The sequence below is a fragment of the Pelophylax lessonae genome (genome assembly GCF_965119305.1).
Source record: "Pelophylax lessonae genome assembly, chromosome: 12".
Taxonomy (NCBI): domain Eukaryota; kingdom Metazoa; phylum Chordata; class Amphibia; order Anura; family Ranidae; genus Pelophylax; species Pelophylax lessonae.
In genome coordinates this window covers 155,785,633-155,812,728 of record NC_138779.1, presented here as the reverse complement: position 1 = coordinate 155,812,728, position 27,096 = coordinate 155,785,633, and the positions used below count along the sequence as shown (strand labels likewise).

Genomic DNA, 27,096 nt, shown 5'->3' with positions numbered 1-27,096 from the left:
GTAAATATCTCCTAAACCATGCCGGTTTAGGAGATATTATTTGTACCTACAGGTAAGCCTTATTATAGGCTTACCTGTAGGTAAAAGTGTCAAAAAGCGGGATACTACCGCTTTAAGCCACAAAACACGCCTAAGCACCACTGCCAAAACAGATAGCTTAAAAATCAAGGGACCCGCGCCCAGTCCAAAGAGGCATTTCAGACAAACTGCAGCCCCTGGACTAATTGGTCCACCAACTCAGCAAAAGCAGGAGGAATCTGCTCAGTCCCCAGATCATGGCACAAGTTTTGCCCACTCAGTGTTTGTGACACCAGGGCAATGGCCAGGACCGGCCTAAGTGCTGAACCAGCAATAGTGAACATATTGCGAGCCGCAGACTCCGCCTTTTTGGCAGCTGAATCCTTCAAAGGCCGGAGATTCTTCTACCAGAATCATGGTCATCTTGTTCAATATGGAGACGGGAGTCCACCACTGGTGGGACAGTCCACTTCTTGAGGAGTGACTCTTGAAAGGGTTACCTCACCACAAAGTGTGTTTAAGATGAATAAGGTAACACCTGTGCCACGCAAGGCTTTTGGGTTCCAAAGGGGACAGATGTAATCAGTGCATCAACCAGCGCCTTCTCATGCGCAGCTACAGGAATGGAGGAATCATACTCGCTATCTGATAGATCAGGGAGCATGGCTACAGGTCCCGCAGAGTGGTTCACGTCAACGGCGGCCTAGCCAGATTCAGGATCTGGCGTGACAGATGAGGCAAGGGAGGGCATGGGGTGCTTTTTGCTACCCTGCTGCCCAAAGGCCACCTCCACCCGGGAAACAAAGGACACCAGGACCACCGTCCGTGCATTAATGGAGGGCTATAACCTCAAGGGACCTGCTGCCTCTGAGATGGGGTCAGGTGGGGAAACATGCTTCTGAGACTCTGAGGCAAAGAGGGAACCCACCAGCAAAAAGCATCAAGTACCACTAGGGGACTCACCCACCGAATCACCACAGGGGCACCCGAAAGCAGAGCACCCCACAACCTGCAGCAGAGGGAGGGACCCCACCAGTACTCACTACTCCACCAGAGTAGCACTGGTCTACACCAGAGATAGCCTGTATCCATGTGCGGTGTCCAGGGAAAAAGGAAACCCAGGAGACAGCACCAGGGGAAAAGGAGGAGCCCCACAGCCATATTCGCTGCCCAGAGTCTCCACGGTCATGGTGGCTGCTCTTAATGCACGCCAGACCAACCAAAAATGTCCACAGGACTACACAAACGTTTGCCACCGGTCATAGAGAATCACACAAACCCCCAATAGAAATGGCACCGACTACGGCAAAATGGCTGCCTTATGTGGTGTTCACGAGTCTCCCAGGGACCCAGGAGGGAACCCTGGAGCCCAGGCCACATCCGTAAAGGAGGGGGGGGGGGGTCCGGGCACAGGACCACCATAACAGCCAGCTCCCACCCCAGCCAGGAAAAAATATTCCGCTGGCGACATTCCCACCTGCGCCCTCCACAGGTACATAGCAGTACACCAGCCTCAAACACCTGCCAGCCCATCGCGCTACCACAGAGAGGGGGGGTGTGTGTACAAAGAAGAACCACTTAGGGGCCACCAACATAAAGGGGGTGTCTGGGGGGAAGGCGGGGAACCCGCAGGTTCGACGGTCCCGGGGGGGGGGGGGTTCCTGCGTTCACCCCAAATCACATCCAGGGGGGAGAGGGGAGACATGTACTCACAATACCAGGAACCAGGCAGGCACCACTCCAGACAGAACCTCCTCACTACCGAAATGGGGGGCTGTTGGCCAGGAGGAACGCTGCGACTTTGGCCAAGACACAGTCGTATGCGACCTCTCAAGGCATTTAACTCGCAGGCCAGCCCCCGTCCAGAGGGGCTATGTCGCGGCCGACCCAACACGGAGCTCTGGTCTGTGTGCGGTGGCTGGCCAGACTGGGGGGAACCCCTGGATCAAGCTATCCAGCCCGTCCCCCAGTCCGGAAGGTAATTATAGATCCCACAGAAAAAAAAAGCATGAAAAAAATGCCAGGACCAAAGATCCCAGCAGGGAATTTGGTCCTTACTCCTGACAAGACAGAAAAAAAAAACAGAAGGCCTATAGCAGAGAGGTGAATGTATACCAGCTAGGACTGCCCATAGTCGTAGCAAAATCTTTTTTCTGCCTAGTGTCCTACTCCTGTAGGGGGCGATATAACTGATTCTGAATATGGAGCGCTGTGTCCATAAAAGAACAAAACAGAAAATGTGGAATAGACTCCATCAAAAGCTGGTTCTGGCCAGCTCAGTAGATTGTTTTAAGAAAGGCCAGATCATTTTTGAAATGCACATAATATAACTGGATACTAATATTTATAGCTAAAGTTAATCCTGGGAAAAACTGATTGCCTCTTGGAGGACTATGAATTATTTTTTCCCTCACTGGAGCAAATTGGATCATGCTATATGGTTTGTTTTTTTTTGCCTTCCTCTGGATAAACTGTAGGTACTGCATAGTGTATATGGAAGTTTTCTATTTGTGTATTATTTTTCTCTGTTGGTTGAACTAGATGGTGTTTTTTTAACCAGAAAAAAGAGGAGGGGAACCAATGCGCTACCACTGAGGTAAATGTGAAGAATAAAAGGTGAAATAATGGAGTATTGGTGGAACACCGAAATCAGCAGCTGATTCAGAAGTGTCACAACATACTCAAAAAGATACAAGAAGGGAAATCAGCGCTTGATTTCTGGGAATGGTGGACCACAGAAAAAACTGTGGAGATAAAATAAATGTAGTATGTAGAACATGAAGAATAAATCACAGATCATAATCATAAAAATCAAATAAATAATGGTATGGTAAATAACGATCAAAAATAGTGAGGATAATAATAATAAAAATATATATATATATATATATATATATATATAACAACTTCTTCTTATAATAAAAAGCAGTGCAAATTGTGCAAATATACACAAAGAGTGCTGAAGTGCTGATAAAGTGATCAGTGAATAAATACTGATGATGAAAGTGCTAATATTGCTACAGACGCAAAAAACTATTAGCTATAAACAGCAAAAAGGCTGTAATAAGCTAGCAGTGAATAAACAGATGAGACACAATGTATGTGCAAGTAGGCACTATAAATAATAAAAATGAAAGTGCAAATAGTGCAAAATGATAATAACCAGCAGGAATTGTTTAGTCCTTCAGGGGTCCGATTGCCTCCAAGCAACCATCAAATACAGACCAAAAGGAAGAGAAAAGAGAAATGAATTGCTAGAGTTTACATACAAGTTCAACAAGCATGGACACTGAAAAATGAGTGAGTGTCCTAGGAATCTGCCAGAACGTTGATCCATATCTGCCAGAAAGCTGACCCATAACCATCCTATAGAAAGAAATGCAACATCCATTTGGCACTGTCCAGTTGAGGATCCCTCCATATCCATAAGCCTCTGCATCATTTGAGAATATCTTGTGGTCCCCTATGGTGATTTACTACAGCAAAACGCTCTTTTGAGTGTTAATGGAGGTGAGCGGCCATTGCACTTGATTTGGGATACAAAGCTCACGAAAAATCGCAAATTGTTGTCACCGGAAGTGTTTTTTAGTAAAGTCACTGAATCACCAATGAACTTTCATTAAAACCACTTGTTCTGAATTAGCACTTTATTTTGGGCACATTGCTTATTTGCATTTGGACTTTTGGTTTCTGTGTTAACCCATTGTAGGCACTTTACAGCAATTCCTGCTGGTTATTATCATTTTGCACTATTTAGCACTATTTGCACTTTGATTTTCATTATTTATAGTGCCTACTTGCACATACATTGTGTCTTATCTGTTTATTCACTGCTAGCTTATTACAGCCTTTTTCCTGTTTATAGCTAATATTTTGTTTGCGTCTGTAGCACTATTAGCACTTTCATTATCAGTATTTATTCACTGATCACTTCATCAGCACTTCAGCACTCTTTGTGTATATTTGCACTGCTTTTTATTATAATAAGAAGGATTGATTTAAGTATATCCACATTGTTATATTATTAATTCATATCTACATTTCTATTATCCTCATTGTTTATGATAATTTTGTCCATTGATCATTTTATTGTGTCATTAGCACTTCAGCACTCATTGTGGGATTTTGCACATTTTGCACTGCTATTTTATTATATTTTTTATTAAGGATTGTTTTATATATATATATATATATATATATATATATATATATATATATATATATATATATATATTATTACCCTCACTATTTATGATGGTTAGTTCTACCATACCACTATTTATTTGATTTTTATGATTATTATCTGTGATTTATTCTTCATATTCTACATACTACATTTATTTTATCTGCACGTTTTTTTCTGTGGTCCACCATTCCCAGAAATCAAGCGCTGATTTTCCTTCTTCCTGTATTTTTTTAACCAGCTATGTAACTATATAAAACACCTGTGAGATCAATTAATTTCTTTATTTTGATGTCACACAAATTCAGAATTCCAAACAAAAAACACTCTTTTTTATTTAACCAAAAAAAAAAAAAAAAAAAAGCATAAGGCACTGCAAGGAAAGCATACATATAATTAGTATGGCAAACATGTAACACATTAGCAGGTAATAATTAAACTGCACCACACTAGTGGGTACAAACTCAGTCAAATTGTTGATTTTAATGAGTAACCAAACTGACAAATCAGAAACACTGAACTGTTGCTTATCTAAAATGACCAAGCCTAGGAAAAACTTTGTCCTACTAGCATAGTCAATAAAACTGTGACTAAGCAAGTTCTACTTATTACCTGCTGCTTTCACCACTGCAGGCGCAGCACATCAAAAGCTCCTTGTTGGGTGTTGTTACAATTGCTTAACAGGCAAATTGTCATATGAAAAATGTCTCTCATTACAACTGTATTTACAGCCAAGTTAACATATATACAATTGTGCATGCTACAGATATGCTTACTGGGACCAAAATATTGTGCACACTGGTAGGGCTGTGCCTTTAGCTGGCCCTAGATGTAGCAAAAGTTAGCTGGTTCAGCAGGGACTGGATAAATTTCAATCAACAGCTGTCCCCATTTGACAGAAGCCAATCTAACGATCAACTTCTGTTGAGCAGCTGCTTGAGTCGTTTATTTTGACAGCAGAGGCAGAGGAGTGACGTTATCAGAATACAATGCCACAGTTTGGAGGATGCCTCCATCCACCTCGCTTGTGTAGATGGGTGAATCTGTTCATTTTTTTTTCCCAATAAGCCTGCATAATCTTTTAGCCCATGAGTTTATATTTTGCCTTATCTGGCCACCATAGACGAAGAACATAACCTTAACCTGTTGCTGACCACCTGCCGCAGATTTACTGCGACAAGGTGGCACGGTGCGCGAACTGACGTACCGGTACGTCGCTTGCGCCCACGGGTAGTGGCAGGTGAGCACACCAACCCAGCGGTGATCAGATTAGTTCCAGAACCGATCAATCTACAAGTCCAGGCCAATGACTTATAGCCTGGACCTGCTGATAGGTTCTGACTAATCCCAGAACGTCCTGTGCATGTGTAATGTAAACACAAGCACAGGAAAAGATGCAACCTCCTCTCCCGGAGCCCTTTTCGGTTCCAGAGTGAAAGAAGAGAGCATCAGACAGTGAGTAAAAGCACTACACTGACACCAGTACACAGTTAGTTACATTTAACCCATTGATCGCCCCCCCCCCAATTAACCCTTCCACTCCCTGCCCCCCCCCCAATTAACCCTTCCACTCCCTGTCAAAGTGTAACTATATACAGTATACAGATATTTTACTGATCACTGCATTAGTGTCACTGGTTACTTCTGTCAGCAACAGTCCCAGATAGGGTACCTGCCATATATTCCCTTATAAAGTTTGAACCCCCTGATCACCCCAGTTAATCTCTTCACTGCCTTGCCACAGTTTCATTAGTACAGTCTACAGATCTTTTTTCTGATCACTGTATTAGTGTCATGGGTGACGTCAGTGTCAATCCAGGATAGCGTCAGATTGCCTGCCAGTAATAAACTTTAACCCTTTGATTGCCAGTAACACACACTGAACACCTCCATTACTAGTACAGTGTCTGAACGGATCAACATCTTTAAACAGATTAGAACTATACTAGCGTCCCCAATAGTATAGTATAGGGTTCTCAAAACACAGTGTTAGCAGGATCAGCCCTGACACCTGCCAGTACCTGCGTTTAGTCCCTCCGCCCAGCCCCCAAGAAGTGCAGTATCTTTAGATCACTTTCACTCCTCATACACAGCACACAAACACGCAGCTTTAGCAGAGTCAGGCCTGAGGCATTGTTTGGTAGCGTTTCAAACAGTCCCTGACAACCAGGTGCTTTTTTACCTGTGAGTCTCACAAGGTACCTATAAATGTATTGGCCAAAATGTCCAAACAGAGGTACACTAGTGAAGAGGCCTACATGATGCTGAGCATGACAGATTAGAGCGATCGGGAAGCCTCACTGTCAGAATCAGGCTCATTATTAGAACCTGTAGAGAGCAGTAGCACCCTGACAGATAGCTCTGACGATGGATTAGGGGTCCCTGCTAAGGTCAGGCGTACCCGACCCCATTTTCAGGTTGCTGAGGTGCAACAATCGCATGGTTCTCATATGCAGCAGTGTCAGTACTTCTGCCGCTCAACCTTCAGATTAACTGACGAGCACCAGTGCCTAGTAGTTACTGGTCGTAGACCAACCAGCACTGAAGTAACACTTGATGACGTGGCGAGTCCCATAAGTGCAGTTAAAGCTGGTGCGTTGGCTAGCACAAGTAGTCTCCCGCAGCCAGCAAGAATTTAAAGACAGGCCCGTAGAGCCCATAGTGTCCTTCCTGATGTGCTTGCAAATCCTGATAGGGAGCTCACCACTTCTGCAGTGCCCGTACTTCCTCCATTCGCTGGCCAACCCAGAATACAGGTGGAAACAGCAGATTTTATTGGTATTTATGAGCTGTTTTTCACTGAAGATCTGTACAGATCAATTGTGGACCAAAGCAATTTATATGTCCATCAATTTGTCGCTGCAAACCCAAATTTTACCCATGCCAGAGAATTTGCATGGAAACCTATCACTTTCCCAATTTAGAACCTTTCTGGGCCTATCCCTCATCATGGGCATTACTAAAAAGTGCGAGTTGTGGTCACATTGGTCCACTGACCCAAGTTATCATATGCCCATATTCTTTGCTGCCATTGCCCGGACTAGAAGATATGACCAAATCTTGCAGTTCATACATTTCAATGACAATGAACTCTGTCATCCTTAGGGTGACCCTGGATATGACTGGCTCCACAAAACTCAGCCCCTCGTGGGGGGCGTGGCGACCGCTCCTTAAGATGGCCTCATTATTCAGTAGCTCCCGCAGCTCTCTGGGAATACAGCAATCGGTAGTGTCCCGAGAACCTCCCGCACCGGATCGAGATGACTCGGCAATGCAAGCACTCTCCCTTCCTTCAGAAACTATCGAGTTTCTTCCCGACATTGCCGAGAAGGCTCAAACAAGATGGAGGAGGGGGACGTCCTGTGGAGGTGGACACCGGACATCTGGTGGCTGACTCCTATACATGTCAGGGCCCTACTGCAGACCAGACAAGCAGCAATGAGGAGGACAGCTGCTCTCCTTCCTCTTCAACCTGCTCCAGGAGTCTAGCTAAGTCGAGACCCAGGAGAGACTCTGCCACAGCAGAGTTACTGAGACCATCACGAAGGTCAATGCACCAGATTTACAGCTTCATCCTGCAAATGTCCACTCAGATCCCTCTGCATCATTTCCAACCTCAGGTCAGCCACTGTCTGACACTGCCCTTAAGGACATGCTGCTGTCCCTACGATCATCACTTCAGGCTGACATGCTTACATGCCTGTGTAAATGTTCTGAAGAGGTCCAGGAGCTGGGTAATAGGGTGAGCCATTTGGAAGATGTAGCGGAGTAGCAGTATTATCCACGATATCTCCCCTGGTAGTCAGGCCCAGCATACAATAACCCTGGTAGCGTATGATATTCCCAACCCTCCAATAACCAAACGACACATGGCTTGGAGGTCAACTAACTCTTTTATTCACAGGACTTATATTTAAAACAAGATACTTATACAGGGTCTCCACAGAGGGGCAGCAGGGGTTTCCAATACACATTCATGAGCCAGCAGCTAACAAAAGCAAGATACTTATACGGGGTCTCCACAGAGGGGCAGCAGGGGTTTCCAATACACATTCATGAGCCAGCAGCTAACACAATACAAAATCCTACAGGTACTGCACGGATTACGTTTACAAATACAATACACACATAATACAGTTGGACAATCATTCCTGACAGAATACTCTGTAAGTGGCGATGTTTGCCACAGAAGATTATAGGAGTACCTGTATAACATCCTATAATACAATGGTAGATGCTCACACCTGACAAGATGTCCAAGATGGCAGACTTAGAAGACCGCTCACATCGTAACAACTTAAAAATCAGAGTCATACCAGAAGCAATGCAATCATCACAGCTACCCCATTATGTATGCAATTTGTTTAAAGCAGTTGTTTCTTCCTTGACGTCTGAAGATCTTACTATTGATAGAATCCACAGAGTTCCCAAACCTTCCTTCCTCAGGAGATTCCTAGAGATGTGTTAATGCAAATCCATTTATTCCAAGCGAAGGAACGCATACTATCCACATTCCACAAGAGAGACCAACTACCAGAACAAGCCGCCACATTACAAATACTTCCAGACCTCTCTGCGCACACGCTACAACAATGCAAAAACCTGGTTTCTATCATCAAATCCCTTCGCAACCATGACATTTCCTATCAGCGGAAATATCTGGCGACACTGAAAGTCACCAGGGATGGATCCACAACAATTGTCAACACCATAGCAGAAGGGGTTTGCCTACTCAAAACCTGGCATATCATCCCCTGAACAACCTCCGCAAGATACTATGCGTCCCATCTCCAACACTAAGTTGGAATGGCGCAAGGTTTCTTGCAAATTCCACTCCAAGCAGCAAACCAGAATGGGCCACACAACACCACCATAATCCACAGCAAACTTCAATTTTCTGGAACTGCTAACTCTGTTACTGGAACCCCGCATTTGCTTCCCCAGTCAAGTTGGCAGCCCAGTTGCTACTGGTCCTCACAAGGATCTTTTCTTTTTAAGACCCTTTATTTCTTCGTGTTCGTTCTCTTTTTTTCCTTGGGAAGATGCCAGATCCCAGCTCACGCTCAAGTTTCAACTATGTTACCTGTTGCCGGCTCTTTACTCATTTGGCAAACGCAGATTACCATAACTCTACTCTGTACAACAAATATGTCACTTCAGTCATCTTATATGGATTGAATGAAAGTCCACACTGTTTCCAACCCATTACAGCTCACCAGAAAAGCGGTCTATGCCTCTTCCTATTGATCTCTGCCTCCTGCTGAAATGGCTGTTAAGATTGTTTCCCTCAACACCCGTGGTTTAAATCACCCGGGCCAAGAGGTTTTCTCTATGGAGAAATTCTATGATACATGGGCATGCTGGACTCAGTTTCCAAACGACGAAACAGTACTCTGACCTAATGGGTACATGTAATACCCCAAACCCTCATTGAGGGCTCTATTTCTTAATCTAATGGACCAGACAGGACATATACTTCGACCTATCTGCTAATACACCACAGTGAAGAGTCATCCCACCCCTACACCAGGGCTGTGCGGGGAGACCCATAATATGATCTATAACTCACCTCACACAGGCTAGAGCGCTGAGGTCTCATAGTAACATATATTCATCCTTCTAACAATAATGCCCACCTAGAAACACTGGGAATTCAACATACGTTTATTAAATCGCCTAAGACGTTATTACAATGACGACTCCTTAAGACTTCACCTCCATGACCGTTCGTAAATTACTAGATGATCATTCGGAGGGCTATTCTGTGGATACTCTGACTTCCCACACCCTTCAACCACCCCCCAACCCCCCCCCCCCATTGTTGTTTATCCTTCATCTACAGTCAGGTCCATAAATATTGGGACAATTCTAATCTTTTTGGTTCTATACACCACCACAATGGATTTTAAATGAAAAAAACAAGATGTGCTTTAACTGCAGACTTTCAGCTTTAAGTTGAGGGTATTTACAGCCAAATCAGGTGAACGGTGTAGGAATTACAACAGTTTGTATATGTGCCTCCCACTATTTAAGGGACCAAAAGTAATGGGACAGATTATCAATCATAAATCAAACTTTAATACTTGGTTGCAAATCCTTTGCAGTCAATTACAGCCCTTTAGGAATGCATAGCCATCACCAGACTCTGGGTTTCATCCCTGGCGATGCTCTGCCAGGCCTCTACTGCAAATGTCTTCAGTTCTTGCTTGTTCTTGGGGCATTTTCCCTTCAGTTTTGTCTTCAGCAAGTGAAATACATGCTCAATCGGATTCAGGTCAAGTGATTGACTTGGCCATTGCATAAAATTCCACTTCTTTCTCTTAAAAAACTCTTTGGTTGCTTTCGCAGTATGCTTCAGGTCATTGTCCATCTGCACTGTGAAGCGCCATCCAATGAGTTCTGAAGCATTTGGCTGAATAGGAGCAGATAATATTGCCTGAAACACTTCAGAATTCATCCTGCTGCTTTTGTCAGCAGTCACATCATCAATAAATACAAGAGAACCAGTTCCATTGGCAGCCATACATGCCCACGCAATGACACCACCACCACCATGCTTCACTGATGAGGTGGTATGCTTTGGATCATGAGCAGTTCCTTTCCTTCTCCATACTCTTCTATTCCCATCACTCTGGTACAAGTTGATCTTGGTCTCATCTGTCCATAGGATGTTGTTCCAGAACTGTGAAGGCTTTTTTAGATGTTGTTTTGCAAACTCTAATCTGGCCTTCCCTTTTTTGAGGCTCACCAATGGTTTACATCTTGTGGTGAACCCTCTGTATTCACTCTGGTGAAGTCTTCTCTTGATTGTTGACTTGGACACACATACATCTGCCTCCTGGAGAGTGTTGTTGATCTGGCCAACTGTTGTGAAGGGTGTTTTCTTCACCAGTGAAAGAATTCTTCGTTCATCCACGAAAGTAGTTTTCCGTGGTCTTCCGGGTCTTTTGGTGTTGCTGCGCTCACCAGTGTGTTCTTTCTTTTTAAGGATGTTCCAAACAGTTGATTTGGCCACACCTAATGTTTTTGCTATCTCTCTGATGGGTTTTTTTTTTTTTCCAGCCTAATGATGGCTTGCTTCACTGATAGTGACAGCTCTTTGGATCTCATAATTAAGAGTTGACAGCAACAGATTCCAAATGCAAATAGCACACTTGAAATGAACTCTGGACCTTTTATCTGCTCCTTCTAAATGGGATAACGAGGGAATAACACACACCTGGCCATGGAACAGCTGAGCAGCCAATTGTCCCATTACTTTTGGTCCCTTAAAAGGTGGGAGGTACATATACAAACTGTTGTAATTCCTACACATTTCACCTGATTTGGATGTAAATACCCTCAAATTAAAGCTTGAAGTCTGCAGTTAAAGCACATCTTGTTTGTTTCATTTCAAATCCATTGTGGTGGTGTATAGAGCCAAAAAGATTAGAATTGTGTCGATGTCCCAATATTTATGGACCCGACTGTATATTATCAGAGCTGTGATGTATATTTGCTTTTTGTACATATATTGTAATAAGAAGTGTTACTTATAAAGTAACTTCTATGTTATTTTACATAACTAATGTTTACCATTTCTGTTTTATAATATGTTTATTTTTTTCTCAATAAAACTTTATGGAATAAAAAAAAAAAAAACACCCTGGGGACAGAAGCTTTGCCACCGAGTAGATTGTGTCTATCCGTAAGTGTTTTTACAGTATTGATTTATTTAGAATCTTTAGGTTTAGGATCATCCGATATTTGCCAGAGGGTTTCTTTAAAAAAAAAAGACGTGTGAATAGAAGCCCGACCTTCCTGTCCCTTAGGGACTTGAATTACAACTTCCTGCCTCATCAGCTCCTGTTAAAGGGACATCATCGCGGAATCTTTTTCTTTGTCCCTTGGGAGAGGGGTGACATAAAACCTGCTAGGGGGCGTTTCTGAGAACTCCAGATTGTAAACCCAGGTGACAATGTTCCTGACGAAGGGACTTGAAGTTATTTGCTCCCATTGTGGGAGGAAAACCTATAACCTTGCTCCCACCGGGAGGTGGCTGTTATTTGCTTTTGGCTGATTGATCCTGGGGTCTGAAAAGCACCCCACCTCTTCCCCTGCCCCTCTGGGAGGACAACCTACTTCCTATAAAGATAACTTGTACCTGGATGTTCTACTAATGTCTTCTTCTTCCTACTCATCTGTATCCTTGGGGGAAAGAAGGATAATTGCCCTTTCTCCCTCTGAGTCGCTCGCTTCTGCCGAGTGAGGTGAATGTCAAGGAGCTAGATAAAGTATTTTGCTGGGAGTCTGTCTGTGTTTCTGGAACTTTGACTAGTAGGGAACGGACTGAGCTTAAAGCATTCGTTAACTTTTTCATGGATAAAAGCAAATCTTTACATTGCTGTGAAGATTCCTCTTTGACAAGGTCTGCTATGCAGGTTTTGCACAGTGGTTTTGGCCATGAATCTCTGAGGGGGTTCTTGCCAGGACACTTTCTTGAAAATGAGGGAGATCCCTTAGATTTAACTGTGGCTTTAACCTTGAACCAAACAAGAAAGGCCACCAATCGCCTAACAGCTGGAACTAAAAGCCCCAAAGTGAACAGATACAAACACCTCACAGAAGAAAGTAGCCCCCCTGTGCAGTAAACCAGCCAACATCAAGAGACAGAGTCCTTGCTTAAACTGTAAGGCTGAGAACAGTTTATCACAACACTCGCAGAGCAGGCTCCCACTGGAGGCAGTACAAGAAAAAGACACAACAAATAAGGCCAACAGTAAAGAAAGAGGAACCACTGTACCCCTCTTACCTGGGCCTGGCCGTTGCTTGCAGGGCCTGCTTCCACTGATGCTACGCTCTCTCCTTTATTTCATGCAGAGTGCGCAGCGGAATGAGCAGAACCACCTGTGCCTTAAATCAACACTTCCCAGCGTCCCCACGCTCGGGGGACCGGAAGCGAAAGCACCGACCTTCGGCCCGCCCACTGACCCTTGCGATCCAGCGGTCAGAACCAATGCTGATACGCCCCCACCGGAAGTCCTGCCTACTGGACAACATCACTCGCTGGCCAGGACTGTCTACCAGCACATAACCCGCGGTTCCAGGGCACACAGGCTAGTCCCAGTGAGGCACTGCTCCCCTGAGCTGGAAGGATCAGAGGCACAGGAACACCCCCCTTCATTACACCCAGAGAGGTGCTGGGATGATCATTCAACTAAAAAGAAAAAGAAACCTAGGGAGGTAAGCCTACCCTTTCTCCACCTGGAGAGAGCATGCAGCCCCTCTAAATGGTTCCCTGCAGTGCTTCCACCATGGCGGAGGAAACAATAAGTGAAGTTATTGGGTTGAGGTGCGCTCTCTCCAGGTGCTGTCATGAAAGGTGATTTGGGAAAAGAACATTAAAATATATGCCCAACAAGGACCAGCAACATACTGGTACGTCGCTGGACTTTGAGTGGTTATACCGGGATGATGCCTGCATGTTTAGGCATCATCTTGGTATAGTTTTTTTTTTTTTCAGCCTGCAGTCGGCTTTCATGTAAAAGCAATCCTAGTAACTAATAACTTTTGCGCAAACCAATAAATACATGCCTATTGAGATCTGTTTTTACCAAAGACATGTAAATGTATGACAAATGTATGACAAAATTTGAGTTTATTGGATATTTTTTATAAGAAAAAGCAGAACACATCTTTTCAAAAACTTTTGAGCTTTTTTGTTTTAGATCACAAAAAAAAAAAAAATCCCTGTAGTGATCAAATACCACCAAAAGTAAGCTCTATTCATGGGAAAAAAGGACATACATTTCGTTTGGGTACAGTATTGCATGACCGCGCAATTACCAGTTAAATTTGCGCAGTGTCAAATTGCAAAAAATGGCTTAGTCATTAAGGGGGTAAAACCTTCTGGTCCTTAAGTGGTAAAGTGCATCTCTAGCCATTTTTTTTCATTTGTTTTGATAGATTCGGGGGGCAGTTACAACTCCTGTCAGTTTTTTTTTTTGCAGTCCTTAGTACTATTGGGAGATTTATAAATCAAAAATATTTCTGCGCTAAATAAAATGTGAATAGAGTAATGATATAAAAAAGCTGCTAACACAGACCCATAGAAAATAGTCCAAACTATCAATACCAAAAATGTGTAGCACTAATATAAAAAAGGTGCATGTGATACAAGAATAGTGCTTGAAATCACTTGAAAACCGATAATAATGTGATTGATAACCATCAGCAAAATAAATCATGAAAATATTGTTACATGAAAAAAACAGTCCTCAGATGTGAATGAACCAATGAAAGAGTGGAAAAAATGTGCTCAAAAAGAGATGGAAAATGCAAATTAGTCCCAATAGAATCCAACAGAGCAATCCTTATGTGGTCTGGCTTGCGGAGGGGAAACGAACCTGGAAATATCCTTTCTAATACCGACTATATCTAATACTATCTGGGAATGGGATGGCTTTATCCCTCTGAAGCACTATTGGATACACATTTATATGGGATGGGTTCCTGTTTTCCCTGAACCTTCAAACCTTCTAGTGCCTTGTAGGACTTTTTTCCAACGCCTTTACGCGTCCTGCTCTATATATACCTGTGTTGGCATTTATTCCATGCACCTGTATATTGAAATGGAAACAGATCACCTCTTTTTATTTTTGATAATTATTCCAAATCCATGTTAACTAACGGCTTTCCTATGGTGGAGCTGATCGCTTTTTCTCTTGCCGATATTTATCTGCACAAATATACATACACCGTACAATGTGATTGAACCGATCGAGTCTAATTTAATGATCTCCCATATATATTAAGAATATCTTGAAACAGCTGGAGCCTGAGGAAGCACTTTTAGTGAAACGCGTAGCTCCAGCAACTATTTGTATTTTCATAGATTTACAGTCCCATTGTGGGGTTGTCGAAGTTTAAGTACTCTATTCTTTGTACAATGCATGTTTATAAAATTTTAAGAAATATGTATGTTCGTCTGTTTTTAATACATATGAAATAAAAAACTTTTTATGAAATTTTAAATACGGACTGAATCTGGAAAAAGTTATTGTATCGGTGGCACATTTAAATCCCCTTTGGTTCCACTTCTGTTCTTTGTGACAGATCGGGAAACCCCCTCTCCTTTTCTATACAAATTTCGACAATGGGGAAGGTGCCAATGAATTATGATTAGTAAAGCCAATCTCTCCCCCTTCACAACCATAATCAAGATATTACCGATTATAAAAAAATACAGCTAAAACTGACAATTCTCCAGAAAATAACCATGTCCAGGGGGAACCTATGGAAATTCCATCTGGAGTACCCCCAAGACCCCCACAACGGGATATGGGAAGGATGGGGGGGAACCCCTACCCTCCTGAAAACAGAGCACCCCAGTGGAAAAAGGGAGAAAACAAAACTCAGAATTCCACCTTTAACACTAATAATCGTAACAATTTTGGGGGATCAGCTTCAGGTCCCTCTTCCTCCCAGAATAGGGTTTACCAAAATGCTAACTATACTCCCGTCCGTGGGGAAGGTGTTTCCACATATAATAGGTATGCCCCTCTTGATGAGGGCGGGTGGGATTCCCCTTCAGATAATAGAATTATCACCCGCCACCCATATGACACCTCCAATCAGCGGTGGAATCAAGAGAGGGATCAATACCAAAGGGATGATCAAACCTGGTGGAACTCCCCTCAACATTCCCGATTTCCCCTGCGGCAAAACAACAAGATGGTCAGCACCATCCGAGGGTTTTTCCCAGGGGCAATCAAAAAAACAAACGAAATCTAGAACAAAGAGAGGGACCAGAGGGGGGAGGTGTGTGAGGGCAAAAAAGAAGGCGGATGTAAAAGATGTGGGTATTTTCAATCTATCTAAAATTGTCTTCTCCCAGGAAGAACAGTTAGTCCTTAACCGTGGACTAAAATTTGCCCCCCCCCCCAAGTCGTTGAATAAGTTCGACGCATTAATGGATGTGCACAAATATATCAGAAAACTCAATATTCAACGATATATTATTTCTAATCCTACCTGCACTCTCATCAAGAGTGAAAAAAGATTCTCGCACACATCCCTAACCAATGCCTCTGTTCAATCCCTCTACTAAGGTTTCCCCCTCGGTACAGGTTTTTAGGGATCTTGTCCTTGATGACATAGACAAACTTAGAATCACCAGACCGCCCAACAACGATGCTTTACATATTGGCTTAAAAAAATTAGTTGACCAGAAAGACATCGTCATCCGCCCCGCGGATAAGGGGGGAGGTATTGTCGTCATGGACAAGACCGACTACAATCTGGAAATGTGCAATATCCTAGGAGATAGGGACACTTATAAAATTTTAAAGGGTAATCCCACTAGCACTTACAAAAAGTAACTCCAACTACTTGTGGAGAAAGCCTCTAAGGAGTGTTATTTTAAACAAAAGAGAAAGCATATCTTATCCCCCTAGCTCCGCATTTACCAATAATATACTTTCTTCCTAAAGTCCACAAAAACCCTGTTAAACCCCCAGGGCAGCCCATTATCAGTGGGATAGATTCCCTGTGTTCCCGCATCGGAAAATTAGTTTTTGCAGCCTCTTGTTCTCAAGATTCCATTGTATCTTAAAGATACAACTCATGTTTTAAAACATCTTGCAGGGAATTACCTGGAAAGATGGGTACATTATGGCTACAGCTGACGTAATATCACTGTACACCATCATTTCCCATCAACTAGGACTGGAAGCAGTTAATTATTATTTGGATTTAGAGAATTCATTGGAAGGGGAACAAAGGTCCTTCATTTTGGATGTTTTGAGGTTTGCCATAACTCATCATTTTTTCTGGTATAACACTTATTATTTACAAGATCGCGGTGTCGCGATGGGAGCCAAATTTGCTCCAAGTCTGGCAAACCTCTTCAAGGCCAGGTGGGAGGAGGATGTCATCTTTAGGGACCGCCCGCCACAAAATAAGTTGACATCCTCCTCCTATGGGATGGTGATCAGGTTTCCCTCGATTCTTTCATGCAGATCTCAATATAAATGATAGAGGGATTAAACTGGATTGTTCCAGTAGTACATCCCAGATCACCTTCTTGGATTTAAATTTGATGGCATGTGGGGATCGGTTGATAGCCACTACACACTTCAGAAAGACCGATCGTAACGGCTTTATTTTTATGGACAGCTGTCATCATGAGGCCTGGTTGAGGGCGGTCCCGAAGGGACAGTTCCTGCAATTAAGCCGGAACTGTACTAACCTTGGAGATTTCCTGTCACAGGCCTCAGATTTAAAATCTAGGTTTCTTGACAAAGGATACAACCATGACCGTTTAGACAACGCCATTAGAGAGGTGGCTAATGTGGATAGATCAGCTTTATTAGTACCCAAGGTGAGGGAAAATCAAAAACCCGATTCCTTTAAAAATTAATTTGTCACCTCTTTTTCAACACAACACTATGCCATAAAAAAACATAATAAAAAAGCACTGGCCGGTTATTAAGAATGATCGTGTTTTAGGTCCGGTGTTACCAAGCCACCCTAAGGTCATCTTTAGAGGTGCAGTATCTCTCCGACACACAATAGCCAAAAATGTTATACATGGATCCCCAGGAACAATTTTCTTCCCTGAATTGAAGGGATTCTTCCCATGTCGCAGATGTAACATCTGTGCTCTAAATACATTCAAGGGCAGACGAATTGAAAAATTTCAGTCAGAAAAAACGGGGAATGAATATACCATCAATTCATTCATCACGTGTTCCTCCAAAAATGTTGTGTATATGCTTCCGTGCAAGTGCGGCAAACAGTACGTCGGCCGCACTATGAGGACTATGCAGATACGTTTGGGGGAACACGTGGGGAATATTAAAATGGGTTTTCCAGGCCATATAGTGTGTCTAAGCATTATGACCAATGTCGCCAAAAAAATCCACAAGGTACTTTTTTTTTGTCGCTATTGACAAATTTGTACCTCATTGGAGGAGTTCTAATGTCAAAAGAGAGATTTCTCATATTGAAACACGGTGGATCTATTTTTTGAAAACGTATGTTCCCCATGGGTTAAACATGGAGTGGGATATCAATTGCTTCATTAACAATTGCTGATTAATTATTGTTGACATGTCATTTTTTTTGGCATATTACGATTCTCTTTTTTATAACAAATTTTTTATATTTTACATGAAGTATTATGGAGTATACATATATATACATGTGATGTAATAGGGGGTGCCCCTCTGTAAATGAGCATACAATTGGGAAAACTTTTTTCTTTTTCTTATATTGAGTATATATTAATCATCATCTATATACTTTTTTGCCACTAGATGGGGTGTTCTGTCTGGGCTAGATGGAATTCCTTTTCAACATATAGTCCTTCCATAAATGTAATTATATATTCTTTATGATTGTCCATTACAAGATGCGATAATCTACATTTATTGGTTTAATCTCTTAAGAGTGCTATTGTACTTTGTTTGCTTATTATATATTTTTTAAAGTCCGGATATGATTTCATGTCCGCCCTTAGTTTTGCTCACCTTTACACCGGTGCACTTCCGCCCTTAAGTGTGATTGCTGGGAGACCGGCTTCAGCTACTTTGTCTCTATGGGGGATTTAAGGGCGTGCTAGTTGTGTCTGGAGCCACGCCCCGGAAGACGTCAATCTATGACGAAACTAGACGGGTGGTTCCAGATGTGACTCAGCCACGCCCCCTACATTCGGTCTGAGTCTCCATTGCATCTGCGGGACGCCGCAGCCTTGTCTTTGCCTATGATACATGCCGATGTATGCCGATTTGCTTTTTATGTCTAGTAAGTGCAACCTTTTTAATAAACAGCATATTATTTTTAAACGGTATCACGCTATGTGCCCCTTCTTTTTCTCCTTTGCCCACACATGGGCTATATTCTCATGAGAACTTCCCATCATGACCATCATTGGATCTTGGTGCCTTTAATATGAGACGTGTGTTCCTGATGAATTCCTTTGATCCTTTGCCTATGATACAAGTCATCTGTGGTTATCTATATTCTCTGAAGACCATAAGGGTCTGGTAAGCAGTTCACCATATATTTTTCTTCACGGGTGATACATAAGGATTGCTCCATTGGATTCTATTGGGACTAATTTGCATTTTTCATCTCTTTTTGAGCACATTTTTTCCACTCTTTCATTGGTTCATTCACATCTGAGGACTGTTTTTTTCATGTAACAATATTTTCATGATTCATTTTGCTGATGGTTATCAATCACATTATTATCTGTTTTCAAGTGATTTCTAGCATTTTGAGTGTCACTATTCTGGTATCACATGCACCTTTTTTATATTAGAGCTACACATTTTTGGTATTTATTGGGAGATTTAGCCAGTCAATGTACCATTATCTTCCAATAGATATGTGCGTGGTCACGCCCGGCGTGACCACGTGACTTCTGAGATTGTCATCGTATGCCACTTGCCGTAAGTGACACCCGGGTAATACCGCTCTGTCTGGTATACGATGACGATCTCGGAAGTCACGTGGTCACGCACGTGTCTTCAGAGATCGTATGTTGGACAGAGTGGTATTACCAGGGTGTCACTTACGGCAAGTGAGTGCGAGACAGATCGGTATCGGGTGGGTGGGAGATGGAGCGGGTGAGAGACAGAGCAGTATTGAGTGGATGCTGAATGGAGCGGTATCACCCGGGTATCACTTACGGCAAGTGGGTGAGAGATACCGATCTACTAGCAGATCTGCTAATGTGGAATTGCTTATATCTTTAATTTGTACATATGTGAGTGGCATATTCAATAACATTTGTAAACGGAATTATGCTATGTGTCATCTTTTTACCCTTACATGAGCATCACCACCTAATGGTTAGAGGAGAAGAAGACTAGTCTCGGACCCTGACAAAGGATGTACAAAATATCGACCCATATCGGCCGATACCGATATGCGATGGCCATAATATCGGTATCAGTAACGAAAAAAACTATATTGGTCGATCCCTACTATATGGCTTCTTCTACCCAATAGTTTAGGTATTAAACAGTGGCTAAGCAAGGACACATTTGTTTTGTATAAAATCTTCATTGTGCAAAGTGGAATTAGGACCAACTACATGGACATTACATGAACACATTCATATGGATGTCATTATTTTACCTGTGCAGATCCAAAGTACCACACGGCTTGTACATCTTGATGCTCCACTAGGTATTTGGTCAAATGGTCACGGCCACCAGTAAGAATATTCACAACTCCCCCTGGAAGGTCTGAGGTGTCAAATACCTTTATGAATAATAAAAATAATGAATACCAAAGAAAAAAGCACAATCTATATAATAAATGCTGTGAGCTGTATATAATCTTTTATGGTCATGGCAGAGAGGAAAATTAAAGTGGTTCTAAGCCTAATCATTTTTTTACAAAACAAAGAAGCCACCAGTAACCTTACATAACAACATGACAAAAAAACAGAGCTGGGATAGTGAAAGCCCAGTCGGCCTGAAATATAACTTTTTGCAGCTGAAAAACAGCTTTTACTATCCAACTCTTATGTGTCATTAAGTTTTGTCTTTAATTATACTTTAACCACTTGCCGACTGCCCTGCAGTTTTACTGTGGCAGGCTGGCTCGGTTGTGCGAAATGACGTAGCTCTACGTCAGTCGCGCGTGTGGTGCTGAGGGGGTGAGCGCGTGCTGCCCCTATTAGGTAGCGGGGATGCCGATGCAAGGGGCTAGCAGCCGCAACTGCCGCCAGGCCCCTGCGATCACTCCCCGCTGAGGACGACGATGACGACGGTCAGCTGATGTAAACACAGCTGACCGTTGTTCTCTTTGAAATTATTACAGAGCACCTGTGATCCTGCTATATAGGATCACAGGTCTCTATGATCATTTCACAGGCCCATCCCCCATACAGTTAGTAAACACTCCCCTAGGCTCACACTTAACCCTTTGCTCGCCCCTTGGTTAACCCCTTCCCTGCCAATGTTATTATTACAGTAACAGTGCATATTTTTCACACTGATTACTGTAGTAATGTCACTGGTCCCCCCAAAAGTGTCAAAAATGTCAGTTAGGGGTCCGATCTTTCCGCTGCAATGTCGGAGTCCCGCTAAAAAATCTCAGATCGCCGCCATTACTAATAAAAAAATGTAAATAAAAATGACAAATCTTTCTCCTAGTTATTAGACGTGATAACTTTTGCTCAAACCAATCAAAATACACTTTTTGCAATTTTTTTTACCAAAAATATGTAGCAGAATACAAGTTGGCCTAAAACGATGAAAATTTTTGATTTTTAAATACTTTTTTGGGAATGTTATATACCAGAATGTGAAAAATATTGTTTTTTTTTTTTTCAGAATTGTTGATTTTTTTTTGTTTATAGCGCAAAAAAAAAAAAAAAAAAACCCACAGAGGTGATAAAATACCACCAAAAGAAAACTATTTGTTGGAAAAAAACAAGGGCTACAATCAGGGAGGGGGGGAGCGCCCACATACAAGTAAGGAGCCTGGGCATCCTAAAAGGGCCCAAACCATGGGCACCAACCCCAGCAGTCTTAAAAAGCGGGGCAGCTGTTGTCTGAGCAGATCGACTGCCATGATGCAGAGGAGGATGGAGTGGTGGGCAGATCCCACGTGTGTACAATTAGTCGTTGGGGCCCCCTGTCAGGCAGGCTCCGGTCTGGAACGGCAGTGTGTGCTGAGCTGTGCAGTGTGGGTGAGGCCAGTTGTCTGCAGAGGGCCCCATGGAGGCGGCCAGGGTGGAGGAGCTCCCCTATTCTTTGTTGCAGCTGCTGCCAGAGATCTTAGTGGAGCTGAGATAAGGACCCCGCTACCTCTTCTGGCACCAGATCTGCAGAACAGGTGAGAGCTAGGAGGACTGGTGCTTCCTAAGGTGTGTGTGAGTGATGCTGCCCCCCTCTTGTTCCCCGCTGCCAGCCACCTGTCTCGCTGCCCCTCACCTGCGATGCTGTCCCCTACCTGTCCCACTGACCCCCTCCTGTGACGCTGTTCCCCCACCTGTCCCACTACCCCCCCTCTTGTGACGCTGTTCCCCCACTTGTCCCACTGGCCCCCTCATCTCCCACTGCCCCCACCTGTGAAACTGTCCCCCCGCCTGTCCTACTGCACCCCACCTTTCGTGAGAGGAGATGGGACTGGAGTGTGGGGAGGACAAGAGATGAGGAGATGGGACTGGAGGAAGAAAAGGAGATGGGACTGGAGGAGGTAGAGGCGATGGAACTGGAGGAGGAAGAGGAGATGGTACCGGAGGAGGAAGAGGAGATGGTACCGGAGGAGGAAGAGGAGATGGTACCGGAGGAGGAAGAGGAGATGGTACCGGAGGAGGAAGAGGAGGTGGGACTGGAGGGGGGGAAGATGACATGGGACTGGAGGACGACGACAAAAGATTGAGGACATGAGACTGGAGCAGGAGGACGACAAGAGATTGAGGAGATGGAACTGGAGGAGGACATGGGACTGGGGAAGGAGGGGGACATGGGACTGGAGGAGAGGGAGGAGATGGGACTGGAGGAGGAAGAGGACATGGGACTGGGGAAGGAGGGGGACATGGGACTGGAGGAGAAGGAGGACATGGGACTGGAGGAGAAGGAGGACATGGGACTGGAGGAGAAGGAGGACATGGGACTGGAGGAGAAGCAGGACATGGGACTGGAGGAGGAGGACATGGGACTGGAGAAGGAGGACATGGGACTGGAGGAGAAGGAGGACATGGGATGGGACTGGAGTAGGATGAGATGGGATGGAGGACATGGGATGTAGGAGTATGGACTGGAGTAGGAGGAAGACATAGTTACATAGTTACATAGTAGGTGAGGTTGAATAAAGACAATAGTCCATCCAGTTCAACCTGTGTAGGTGTGTGTGACTGTAATCATCTAACATAGCCCTCAATCTCCTGATCCTTGAGATGTAAGTCTAAGAGTCTTTTGAAAGTCACCATACTACCCGCAGAAACCACCTCTTGTGGTAGACAATTCCACAATCTTGTAGCCCTAACAGTAAAGAACCCCCCACGTTGCCTGAGGTTAAAACGCTTCTCCTCTAATCGCATTGTATGTCCTCGAGTCCTCATGCAATTCCTTCGAATGAACAGCTTTTCTTCTAAGCTGAGATCCCCATTAAGATATTTATAAATTGCTATCATGTCCCCTCTCAGACGTCTTTTCTCCAGGGAAAATAAATCGAGCGATTGCAGCCGCTCTTCATAGGTAAGGTCCTCCAACCCCCTAATCAGTTTAGTTGCCCTTCTCTGGACTTTCTCCAGCTCCAACACATCCCTCCTGAGGACTGGCGACCAGAACTGGACAGAATACTCCAGATGCGGTCGGACCAGAGTTTTATAAAGTGGAAGGATTATAGTCTTATCTCTGGAATACATCCCTTTCTTTATGCATGCTAATATTCTGTTGGCTTTGGAAGCTGCCGCTTGGCATTGCATGCTGTTGCCTAATCTATCATCAACTAAGACTCCCAGATCCTTCTCCATTTTTGATTCCCCCAAGGGTTCCCCTCCTAACGTGTATTGTGTTTTTATGTTTTTGGTCCCCAAGTGCAAAACCTTACACTTCTCCACATTAAACCTCATTTGCCATGTCGTTGCCCACTCCGTAATTTTGTCCAGGTCATTCTGTAGGATATCTGCTTCATGCTGTGCAGTTATTGCCCTGGCCAATTTTGTGTCATCTGCAAAAACTGATAACGAACTACTGATCCCGTCCTCAATGCTGTTTATGAATAAATTGAACAAGGTTGGTCCCAGGACTGAGCCCTGGGGCACCCCGCTTACTACCTCAGACCAGTCTGAGTATGCGCTGTTTATTACTACCCTTTGGACACGGCCTTTTAGCCAATTCCGTATCCAAGAGCAAACCCTGCTGTCGATACCTGCAGACCTTATTTTATAAATTAAGCGCTTGTGGGGAACTGTATCAAACGCCTTAGCGAAATCCAAGTACACCACATCCACTGGTCTCCCCCTATCTAGCTCACAGCTCACTTCCTCGTAGAATGCTAAGAGATTGGTTTGACAAGATCGCCCATTTGTAAACCCGTGCTGGTTACTACTGATGATGTTGTTATCTTTAGCATACTCTACGATATAGTCCCTTATCATCCCCTCCAAAAGTTTACATATTATTGATGTCAGACTGACAGGCCTATAATTTCCCGGGATATGTCTCTGGCCCTTTTTGAATATCGGAATCACGTTAGCCTTCCTCCAATCCCCTGGTACATCTCCTGTCCTAATACTGTCAGCAAAGATCAGGAACAGTGGTCTAGATATAACCATACTGAGTTCCTTGAGCACTCTCGGATGTACGCCATCCGGGCCTGGTGATTTGTTTGTGTTAAGTTTATCCAGTCTTTCCCTGATTTCCCCCTCTGTTAGCCATAGTGGCAAGTCCTGTGTATTACTACTAACCATACAGTCATGGTCAGTGTACCCTTCCTTTTCCTGCGTAAAGACTGACGAGAAAAAAGAATTCAGCACGGTTGCTTTTTCAGTGTCCTCTGTAACCATCCTCCCATCATCGCTAATTATGTGTGCAATATGCTCTGCCCTAGTTTTTTTGCTGTTGATATATTTAAAGAATTTCTTTGGGTTTTTTTTACTATCCTCCGCTATTTGTCTCTCAAAGTTGATTTTAGCCATCTTGATTTCGTGTTTACACTTCTTATTTTCCTCCTTGTATTGCTGGAAGGCCGATACAGTGCCCTCTGATTTATATTTCTTGAAGGCCAATTTTTTTCCCCTAATAAGTTTTTTAACGCTACGGTTTAGCCAGCCAGGTTTGGCTTTGTCTCTTCTAAATTTATTCCCCATAGGAATGCACTGCAAGATGCCTTTGCTTAATATTGTTCTAAAGCATTCCCATTTTTCCTGGGATGGAGGAGATGTGACTGCAAAAAGGGAAGGATGTAGAATGGAGGAGATGGGACTGGGGGAGGAAGAGGACATGGGATGGAGGAAATGGAGGAGTTTTGACTGGAGTAGGAGGAAGACATGGGATGGAGACGATGGGACTGCAGAAGGAGGAGGATGTGGAATGGATGGGACTGGGGGGAGGAAGAGGAAATGGGATTGGGCAGATGAGAGTGGACGAGGAGAACATGGGATGGAGAAGGACGACGACATGGGAGGGGTCTTTATGGTATGGCCAATGGGCAGATTCCGTGGGACAGCCAGTAGAATATTAGTGGTCAGGCCTGGGGGGGGGGGGTCAGGGTTTAGGCCTAAAGGTGTTTAAGAGGCCCCAAAAATTTTGATGACTGCCCTGTTCACACCTACTGTATGCAAATCAATGCAAGGTATAGGTGTGTGTGTGCAGCAATTTATTCAAAATGGCACCTCAGCGCCTAAGAAAAAAATGGAAGCAGGTATTTACTCTCTGTATATTTTCACATTGAGTTTATAAGTCAGAGCCTTTGCTAAACCCAGTAACTAACGGTTTATCATGCCAGTTCACATTGTATGCAGTGAATGCTGGTGATAAGCCAACAGCACTCTCTTGCTTCCTTTGAATTACACAGTGCTTCAGCATTGTCGGTACCCAGAAGTTCTTCCAGCTATGTATTCATAAATGTGACTGGGCACATTGGAAGCTTCCTCTGATGTACATGCCTTGAAATTCTCTAGGAAGAAAGTTCCAACAGTGCACACTTTAGACCTGCCCATGCAGCTCCTTCCCTTATCCCTATTTTACTTTATTTACTTGCTACTACCATAACGGATCTGGTGGACAGGTTATTGGGTGGGGCTGGGGAGGACCCAGCTGTCATGGTACACGTGGGTACGAATGACAAAGTCGGAAGGAGATGGAGAGACGTAAAAAACTATTTCAGGGACTTAGGAGCTAAATTGAGGAGTAGGACCTCTAAGGTAGTATTTTCAGAAACACTACCTGTACCTCGAGCCACGCCAGAGCAGTGGGAGATTAGGGAAGTAAATAAGTGGCTGAGGAGCTGGTGTAGTAAGGAGGGCTTCAGGTTCCTGGAAAACTGGGCCGACTTCTCAGTCGGCTACCGGCTCTTTAGTAGGGACGGTTTGCATCGAAATGGGGAGGGTGCAGCTGTACTGGGAAAGAAGATGGCAAACAAGTTTGAGGGGCTTTTAAACTTGGTGATTGGGGGGGGGGGTACAGATGTAGAATTAGCCAGCGGGGAGCAAGGTTCAGCGGGCAGTAATGGGGACACTAGCGGTAGGGTAATCACAGTGAATGAGGATATAGTATGCAACCGGACAAAATTAAGAGATTTGTATGCCAGTGCTAGAAGCCTGGCCAACAAGATGGGAGAGCTGGAACTGCTAATGTATCAGGAGGATTTAGATTTTGTGGGCATTTTAGAGACTTGGTTTGACAGCTCTCATGACTGGCTGGCGACCATTCAGGGGTATTCCCTATATCGCAGAGATAGGGAAGGTAGAAAAGGGGGAGGTTTATGTCTGTATATTAAGAACAGTGTCCAGGTAAATATGAGGGACGACATCACAAATAGAGCTAAGGAAGAGGTAGAATCCCTATGGGTAGAACTTCAAAGGGAAGGCACTATGGGGAAGTAATATTGGGCGTATGCTATAGGCCCCCAAACCAGAGGGAGGAGGCGGATTCCTATCACAGCAAGGATGGGAAATGTCATAATGGGAGACTTTAATTATCCAGATATAGAAAGGGCAGAAAAAAACGCGCATTCGTCCAAGGCTCGGCAGTTCCTAAATGTTTTGCAGGATAATTTCATGGGTCACATGGTGAACGCACTGACAAGAAACAATGTGGTACTAGACCTACTGATTACCAACAATACTGACCTGATCACGGATACAGAAATACAGGGAAACTTAGGAAACAGTGACCACAGGTCAATCAGTTTCAGTATAAATCATAGCGGTAGGAAACACAAGG

General features: G+C 43.8%; 1 protein-coding gene across 1 annotated transcript in view; it reads right to left on the bottom strand.

Annotated features, from left to right (window-relative positions):
• The window catches only part of ALDH16A1 (aldehyde dehydrogenase 16 family member A1), a 316,675-nt gene that overhangs the window by 33,356 nt on the left and 256,223 nt on the right, over positions 1 to 27,096 (bottom strand). Inside the window, exon 16 of the mRNA XM_082274075.1 lies at positions 20,327 to 20,452. Coding sequence (XP_082130201.1) covers positions 20,327 to 20,452 — 126 coding nt within the window. The remainder of the gene's footprint in view (positions 1 to 20,326; positions 20,453 to 27,096) is intronic.